At 49.1% G+C, this 8,108-nt stretch overlaps 2 protein-coding genes across 3 annotated transcripts; both read right to left on the bottom strand.

Annotated features, from left to right (window-relative positions):
- Nucleotides 1–2,461: 2,461 nt before the first annotated feature.
- On the bottom strand, nucleotides 2,462–3,590 carry LOC123444255. The gene has a single exon (XM_045120921.1). The coding sequence runs from the start codon at nucleotides 3,222–3,224 to the stop codon at nucleotides 2,628–2,630; it is 597 nt and encodes a 198-aa protein (XP_044976856.1). The 5' UTR covers nucleotides 3,225–3,590; the 3' UTR covers nucleotides 2,462–2,627.
- Nucleotides 3,591–3,881: 291 nt separating this feature from the next.
- LOC123444254 (protein REVERSION-TO-ETHYLENE SENSITIVITY1) lies at nucleotides 3,882–6,835 on the bottom strand. Of its 2 annotated transcripts, XM_045120920.1 has the most exons (4): nucleotides 6,597–6,812; nucleotides 5,297–5,446; nucleotides 5,088–5,189; nucleotides 3,882–4,398 (listed from the first exon to the last, which is right to left on the bottom strand). In XM_045120920.1, the coding sequence occupies exons 2-4, from the start codon at nucleotides 5,345–5,347 to the stop codon at nucleotides 3,979–3,981; spliced, it is 573 nt and encodes a 190-aa protein (XP_044976855.1). In that variant the 5' UTR covers nucleotides 5,348–5,446; nucleotides 6,597–6,812; the 3' UTR covers nucleotides 3,882–3,978. The 2 variants fall into 2 exon arrangements, with proteins under 2 accessions (XP_044976855.1, XP_044976854.1); XM_045120919.1 differs by having other exon boundaries at nucleotides 5,088–5,446; nucleotides 6,597–6,835.
- Between the last annotated feature and the right edge of the window lie 1,273 nt (nucleotides 6,836–8,108).

Below are 8,108 nucleotides of genomic sequence, written 5' to 3'. Positions count from 1 at the left end.
TTGCAAAAGCTCATGTGTTGGGAATCAGCCCTTGCAATCAACTAGAGAGTTGGAGATTTTGTGTTTGTCTAGCTCTCTGTTAAATTTCATGCACTTTCATTTCCTGTAGATATCATTTTGGAGGTTGTCAAAATGCTTCACAGCATAAGCAGCTGGTGAAAATCTGAGATTTTCACTGTCCCTAAAATCTGTTATTTTTGTCCAAGTTAGCACCTGTAGATCTTCCTGTGTGTGACTCCTTTGTATTATCTTCTTGCTCAGGCATGTAGAGCATTTGGATAGCTTTTTCCACATATCTTGTTTGGCACATTTGGGTGGCTGTAGGTACTTTGCATGTTGCTCACAAACTGCTATGATGCTGTTTAGGACAGATTGCATGTTTTAGTTGTTTTGAAGCTTGTGTTAGTATTGTTGGTGGTGTGGTGAGTTTATTTACACCACCCCACCTATATTTGTATGTTTTATCATGTGGCAACCTGGGAATACCATAAGAGTGCCATTGGAGTGTGCTTGTGGTGGATTTGATCCGTAGGACTCCATATCGTGTTTCGTAGTTTCCGGTTGATCCGTAGCTCCGTTCTCAATGTTCTTTATATGATTTTGCATCGTTTTCTCGTGATGCACCTGTTCATGCCATCTTAATGCATGTCAAGATAGCTTTGGGTGAAGTTCTGTCCATAAGTTTATCTTCTCTTCTCATGCATATGCAAGTGACTAGAATAGAGATGCATGCTTCATTGTCATCTCATGCATCATGTGTTTGTAGCATCATGTTGTGTTGGTGTTCATTGGCTGTTATTTTAATCTTGGGTAGCACTGGGATCGGAGAGCGAGTACATGGATTCTGAAGAGTACGTGCAGGACGAACAAGAGCAGTTCCAAGCTGAAGACATCACAGGCAAGATGACCGTGACCTTGATACCATATCTAGCTTTGTTATGCTTAGAATCACGTTTCCTTCGATATATGCTCTCTGCCTACCACTTGATATAATTGCCTCCTGATATTGCCATGAAACCCAAACACCTTCCCCTCCTAGCTAATGTTGTTTGGCTAAGTAGGCTTGCTCAGCTTCTAATGATAGCTTTGCTAGTTGCAGGTGCCAACTGTCTCATGTGATAACATGAGTATTTGATATCATTATGATTAAACTGCTATTTAATTAATGCACCAATATACTTGGTAAATGACGGAAGGCCTAGCCTTTTGCCGGGTGATTTGTTCCGTTATTCCCGCCTTAGTTTCGACTACCGGTGTTTGATTCCATAACTGATCGCTCCTAACACGTTCGGGGTTGTTATGGGGACCCCCTTGATAAATCGTGTAGTGTTAAGACTTGTCCGGCAGGACCCAACATTGGTTTTAATTTGCTAACCACTTAATAATGATTTGCATAGGGAATAGCTACCCCGAGGATTTACTCAACAACCCGGGCCAGTGCTCCTCATGAGTGTTGGTCCAAACTAGAGCACTGTGCGGGGCCGACTCAGGGCAACTTGAGAGATTTCTATCAGGTGAGCGAGATGCAGGAGCACTAAAAGGGAGCGGCGGCGGTGGCCTCATGGCGACGGCGGCGGCTGGTTAGGAGCGCGGTGGCGATGCTTGAAGTAGACGAGGAAGAGCACGACAGCATGACAAAGACCGGCACGGGCGATGGCGTTCCCGCACTGAAGGAGACGGTGCGGCGCATACCACAGGAAGTCGACGCATGGGGACGATGGAGTGGACCGCACACCGCGGTACTACGACCCGAAGGGGCGGCGAAGCGGCAGTGCGCCGGTCGGGGCGACGACGGGAAGACCTCGGGGTGACGGCGTAGACCATCTGCCGCAATGCTACGGCCCGAAGGGGCGACACATCGGTGGTGAGCGGGTCGGTGGAGCCACGGGGACGACCTCGCGCGGCGACGGGGGCCGCGTGCCGTCGCGCTACAACCCGTAGTGGCATTGTAGCAGCGGGTTGGGGCAACCGCGGGGAGAACCACTGGGCGGCGGCGCTGCGGCCCGACGGGGCAATGCAACGGCAGCCCGTTGCTCGATCGGTGGAGGGGCGCGCTGTACTCGGGGACAATCTTCACACGACATGCGGAGGCGCATGCAACCGACCGATCAGGTGAGTCGCACAACACGGATGAAGTCGATCGCGATGGGCGGGTGATCAATCCAATCGCACGCGAGAACGGAAGCGCTGCTCGGTGATGATGACGGCATCATGCGATGAAGCGGGCTGACCGAGCAAACCAAGGCGAGGCGACCAGCGGGGAACGGCATGCTAGAGGAGGCCGGTGATGGGTCGGGGAGCCCGAGGCAGCCGGCAGGCCTGCCCGGCAACCAACGAAGGGACGGCGCGTAGGAGACTGACGGTCATGGAGGCTGACCGTCCCGGAGGCAGCGCGCGGAGCGGGAGCGACGGCTAGGTCTAGAAACTTGCGGTAGATACCGTTTTAGAAGGGAAAGAGGGATTGGCGAAATGGTTATTGTATTACTTGAACCTCATAAGCATATATATAGGAGTACATGATCAACTTAAAATAAAAGACAAACCAAAATGATTTCCAGTATATCTTACGTTTCCTAAGTAATCAAGATACTCAACAGAATCTACTAAGAAAAATAAAATTAAACGTGCTATTCTAGCCTACACGCTGATGCGCCGGGTTGCCCGTCAACGAAAACATCGCACGTGAAGGACTGCCAGGCCAGGCCCATGTCGATCTCCAGCTGCGCCACCCCCCATCTCCGCTCCGCCGTCATGAGGCGAGACAAATCCGCCGGGATCCCCAGCCCCGAGCCCGTCACGTTCACCTGCCACCGCCCCGTGCACTTGGCCCCCAGCCGCAAGCTCGGCGTGCGCCCGCGCGCGAGGGGCACGCCCGCGTAGGAGACGACGACGTCGCCGCCGCCATGGCGCAGCTCGCGGGCGTGGCCGTTGTCGACGTGCACGACGAGGTCGAAGGCCGGCGAGGTCGCGCCCGGAGCCAGCGCCGGCTCGAGCCCCCGGACGTCGGCTAGCTCCACGGAGCACGTGGTCGGCTTGTCGTCGACCCATGGCGGCGAGCCGTCAATCTCTCGAATCCCCGGCAAGGAATCCATCGGCGGCAGGTACAGCATGACCAGCCAGAAGGACGTGAACAGGAGCAGCGCTATCGTCCAGGACCCGCAGCCGCAGTTGTCGTCGGATCCGTCGTCACGAGGAGCACCGCCTCCATGCTCCTTGGATGCCATCGGAAGCACGTCGGCGTCCTCGTTTTTTTGAGCCTCTCTGGCTTAATCGATGTTGAAGAACTTCTTTTTGTTATGTATGCTGAACGTAATCCGTGACCGTCAGAGAATTCTTAGCATTTTTTTGGACCGTCACGTTCTAGGTATCTACTGTTCACTTTTTTTTTTGTCCAAAAAAAGAACTCTGTTACGTATACGTTTTGCCTTTTGTGCCAGGATCCAGGTGGGCCGCTATTCCGTTACGTACTTGACTCAAACAGTTAAAGATATACGGCGGCCGGACAGATTCTACAACCGATTTCCGGTGTGCCGCCCACGCTTTAGTTCTGTCAGACAACCCGATCGTCGACATACGGCATTTTCCTCCATGACTCTTCTGGTCCGAAACTTGCGAGTTGGACGCCGCACATTCAGACGAAGCAACACCTTTCCTGCACATGGCCGTGGCCAGGCGCCTGCATACAAACTAGATTGGTCAACAGAGAGAAACATTCTCACACTCAATGCGAGGAAAAATCATATCGTCTGAACCAAACGACATTCTTTTCATATTCTCCGTTTCATAGAATTTGAGATGCACGCCATCTCACCTCCTATAACTTCAGCATTTCTGTAATGTTCGTATCCTACGCACCAAAGGAGGCCTTAGCAGGTGCAGTGTTTCGATAAGTTTAAGATGAATAATCACAAGAATGGATCAACGGTCCCAGACAAATTATTTCCACAACTCCTCACCCGGTTCAGTCGCAATGTAATTTCAGCACACCAAACCTTTCGTGCAGTATACAGCAAAGACGAACCACCCTATCAGAAGCAAACAGAATGCCGATAACCCTATTAGGAAAGACCAGCCGGCCATAAAAATACCGATGCACGTCACAGTCACGAATGGCGCGAATGACCGAACGACAGACATTTTGTCCACCCATTCGCCGTGAAGCCAGACAAGAGCTGCCACATTCAAAACATTCCACTCCGCCGAACCGCCGTGGGCAAGCCGGTTCAGGCAGTTTGCTACGAATGAGTAACAGTTGCAGGTGAACAGGTTGTAGTATTTGTGCTGGAAATGTCTTGTGCCCAGTTGCAAGGTACTATCCCAGGATGTTGCTGTTCCAACTTCTGTGTGCTTGTACGTCGACTCGCATACATGTGCCCCCAGATTAGCAGGAAAGCAGCACTGGCCATGAACAAAGCAAAAATATTTCAACAATAATTCCCAACTTGAAAGGAAAGCGCTGAAAGAAAAAGCAGCACACAAGTAGGTTTTACAAAGGTAAAGATAATGATAAATGAACAGGATTATGGAATAACATATGCAACTTCACCATATAAATTACTCCCTCCGTTCCTAAATATAAGTCTTTGTAGAGATTTCACTAGTGAACTACATACAGATGTATATAGACATATTTTAGAATGTACATTCAATCATTTTGCTCCGTATGTAGACATCTAGTGAAATCGCTTAAAAGACTTATATTTAGGAACGGAGGGAGTACCAGATATCACCTTTGTTAGAAGTTAACCTATAGAACGCCACACTAACTATTTGTATATAACACTGTTTGTTACTAAAGAAAACAAAAACTGAAACAGATGTTAAGATTTGCAAAATTTTAATAATCATCCTCTGTCTTTGATAACTGGCTGGAGTCTCACGTTCAGTATCCCCAGCCCATTTGTATAACATAACAGAATGTTTCACTATTTATATGATAGTAAGCATTTTCCTCCACAGGAGCATGTCACAAAGGAGACTAGTAGACATTTTCCTCCAAGTAAATAAGAGATTTTATTAGCAGTACATATAAAGTAAGAGGCCAACACTCTAAAGAAGAAAACAAAAATAATAGGAATCAGATATACCTTCTTTCTGTCCAGCTGGAGGTATCTAGCGACAGAACCATATGCAAAATTATCCATGCTCACAAAATTTGAACCAGCAAAATCCAGGACAGATCCATCCTCCTGACAGATTCCAACATGGCCTATGTAAGGAGCAAGCCATGAAACTACAGGAAGAGGAGTCCAGACAATGCAACAAGGGAATCGCCCTCTCTTTGGGTCTATCTCACCAACTGGCCACAACTCCTGCAGTTCATCGTTTGATCTGGAATCTTCAACATCGAAAGCAGCTTCAGCCTCCATCGAGGAAAATACTTCAGTGCTTGTTGAACATATAAAAAATCAAATGAGCTTGCATCTCATGACTCTGGAGACCTTTGCTGAAAAGAAAGAAGAACAAATACAATTAGGCGCACCGCACCATGCTTTGGGAGAAAAAGGGTGACGAATTATAATCAGCGCTAGTTTAGTGCTCCACTCATTTCCCAATAACTGTCACCAGCCTTGGGTTTCTGTTTCAAATAACTGTCCATTGAGAAAACATTTATGTTGTTAATGCAATGATTCCGCTCTCTTTAATTTTGGAAGAAGTTAACTGGTAGTAGGCTTGTAGTATGTCATTTCTTATTAACCTTTTATTATACTAAGTTCTTATTGGTCAATGCGGATGGGGGACTGAGGACAGTTTAAATGGATTAGTACTTCAACAGCAATGCAAATCCATACGAAACGCTCAGGGCACAAAAATGTTGGATATGGACATAAAGATATGAACGAGAGGATAGCAACTATAATTTCTCTAAATTTCAGTTACCTTGTTGTCCACTTTTACAAATTCTCCTCAATCAAACTGTTGCACAGTTATTAGGAAGTTCAGTATTCTCACGGCCTACCATTTTCGAGCCCAAAACAGATGGCCTATCCCTTTTCATATCAAATGCATCGCAGAACAAGTGATAATTTTGCTATACCAGCAACACCTCATTAACCGCAATGAGCTTAAATGTTTGCACTTCAGACTGGCAAAGATACAGCTCCCACAACAAAAAAGTATTTATCTAGAACATTTTAGGTCTCAAACATGTTATGAACCGATGTCTTTAACAGAGAAGAGACGATGGGCAACATAAGATCAGATTGGCAAGTAAAGGAACACCAATGACCATATAAAGGAATGCTTGAAAGTTGAAACAATATTACGTTGGCGTGTCCAGGAGCCACGCCTCCTCCCCCAAAGTCCCAAAGCAATCCGCTGCTTCAGCCAGCCGTTTGACGAAATGCACAAACAAAACGCAGGAGCAGACAGTGGCTCGAGCGGGGATAAATTGGTCTCAATCCAGAACCTTACTAAAAAAAAAAGAATTGCGCCCAGCTGCACCAACTAGTAAATCGATCTCTACAAACTGCATCCGATGCACTCAATGCCCGACGAATGCGAGCTCCTAAACTGGCCCTAAAATACAAGCACCGTACGGACCAGTGGAACTGACCGAAGGGGAGGAGAGCACGGAGATTGAGAGGAAAGCTCACCGGAGAATGGGCAGGAGACGGCAGGCTCCTCCGCGATCTGGTGCCCGTAGATTGGCCCCCGGCGTCGCCTCTTGCCGTACGGGTGAAGGTTTACTTTGGCTTCGCTTGGGAGCAAAGCCAGGGGTAGCAGGCAGGGGGAGGCGTGGTTGCAGAGGAAAGTGCAGAGGGAGGGACGGGACGCCGGGACGGTGCATGCACCTGGATGGGCGCAAATGGTAGGCGCACGAACCGCGCACGCCACCCCGCTTTGCTTCCTTCCAACAAGGTTCTTTAAGACAATACAAACGTATACACGTAAACACTCATCCTGTGAATGCAAACACGCACATCTATGAGCATCTTCGTAAGTCTGAGCCAGCACGTCATCTTGAGATTTACGAATTCATCGTAGGCGTCTCGTCGTCGACGGAAACGCCTTCTTCCACTAAAAGCGTATTGTCAAAAATCCAGAAATAAATCCAGAAATAATGCAAGCACCAGGGCTGAATTCTGATGGGTTGGGAATACCACTGTCCCTCTAACCATCCAACCATTGGTTGGTTTTGCTTCCACCAAGGTTTTATGAATGATTGGTTATTGATCGTTCACGATATTTAAAGTAGGCGCCCCAAACCTTCCTCAAACATCCGGACGGGTTGCCTGGTCACTTACCGGTCATGAAATTTCGATTCACACAGACGTCTCAAACAGTTCTTAAACGTTTGGGCTGACCGGCATTCCTCATATCCAACCCAAATATGATGCGGATATGGGGCGTGTGGGCACGACCGCTATGTCGATCTGCCCGCGCTGGCCTGCAATGACTTCACATATATTCGTTCTCATCCGCTCGTCTTAGCAAACCCTAGCCACTTCACACTCTACTTCCCTCACTCCCTTCGCCATCCTAGCTCACCTCCGGCGATTTCCAGCCGTCTTTAGTATGGCTAGCAGCGGATCTGACTCCGATCAATTCGGATATGTCGATTGTGGTGTCTTCCCGTGCAGTGGAGGAGGCAATGGCGGTCCGCATTGCACCCCGTCGCTCCCGGAAGGACGGCGCCCGACCGACGAAAGGATTTGTCCAGCGCGACTCCATAGAGTCGGCGCAAGGGGCACTCAGGTCCTCTCGGGCTGGATCATTGCGGTCTCGGCGGTCGGAAAATTTCTCCTTCCCCGTCATCGGTTGGGCAGACAATGAGTCCCATCGGGAACGGGCGGCCCGTCATGGGAAGGCGAGGATAAGGGTTGTCGAGGCGCGTGTCGCGGTAGGAATGGTGGCGGGGAAGGCGGCTGATGCGGTGACGTGGGCCGCCGTAGAGGAGGAAGCCATTTGTGCCCGCATTTTGAAGAAACGGCAGCAGACGAAAACGTGCGCCCTCGTCCGAGAACAGAACCTGGCGGTCCGTGAAATGGTCGGGCTGCCACCGAAGGAGTAAAAGGAGGTCAGTGGCGACAAGGATACCTCCCGCAACAAGTAGATCCGGCTAAATCCCTACTGTATCTTCGACCAGTACTTCCACGTGAAGTACG

The sequence above is a fragment of the Hordeum vulgare genome, chromosome 3H (genome assembly GCF_904849725.1).
Source record: "Hordeum vulgare subsp. vulgare chromosome 3H, MorexV3_pseudomolecules_assembly, whole genome shotgun sequence".
NCBI lineage: Eukaryota > Viridiplantae > Streptophyta > Magnoliopsida > Poales > Poaceae > Hordeum > Hordeum vulgare.
This window is presented reverse-complemented; position numbering and strand designations above follow the sequence as displayed.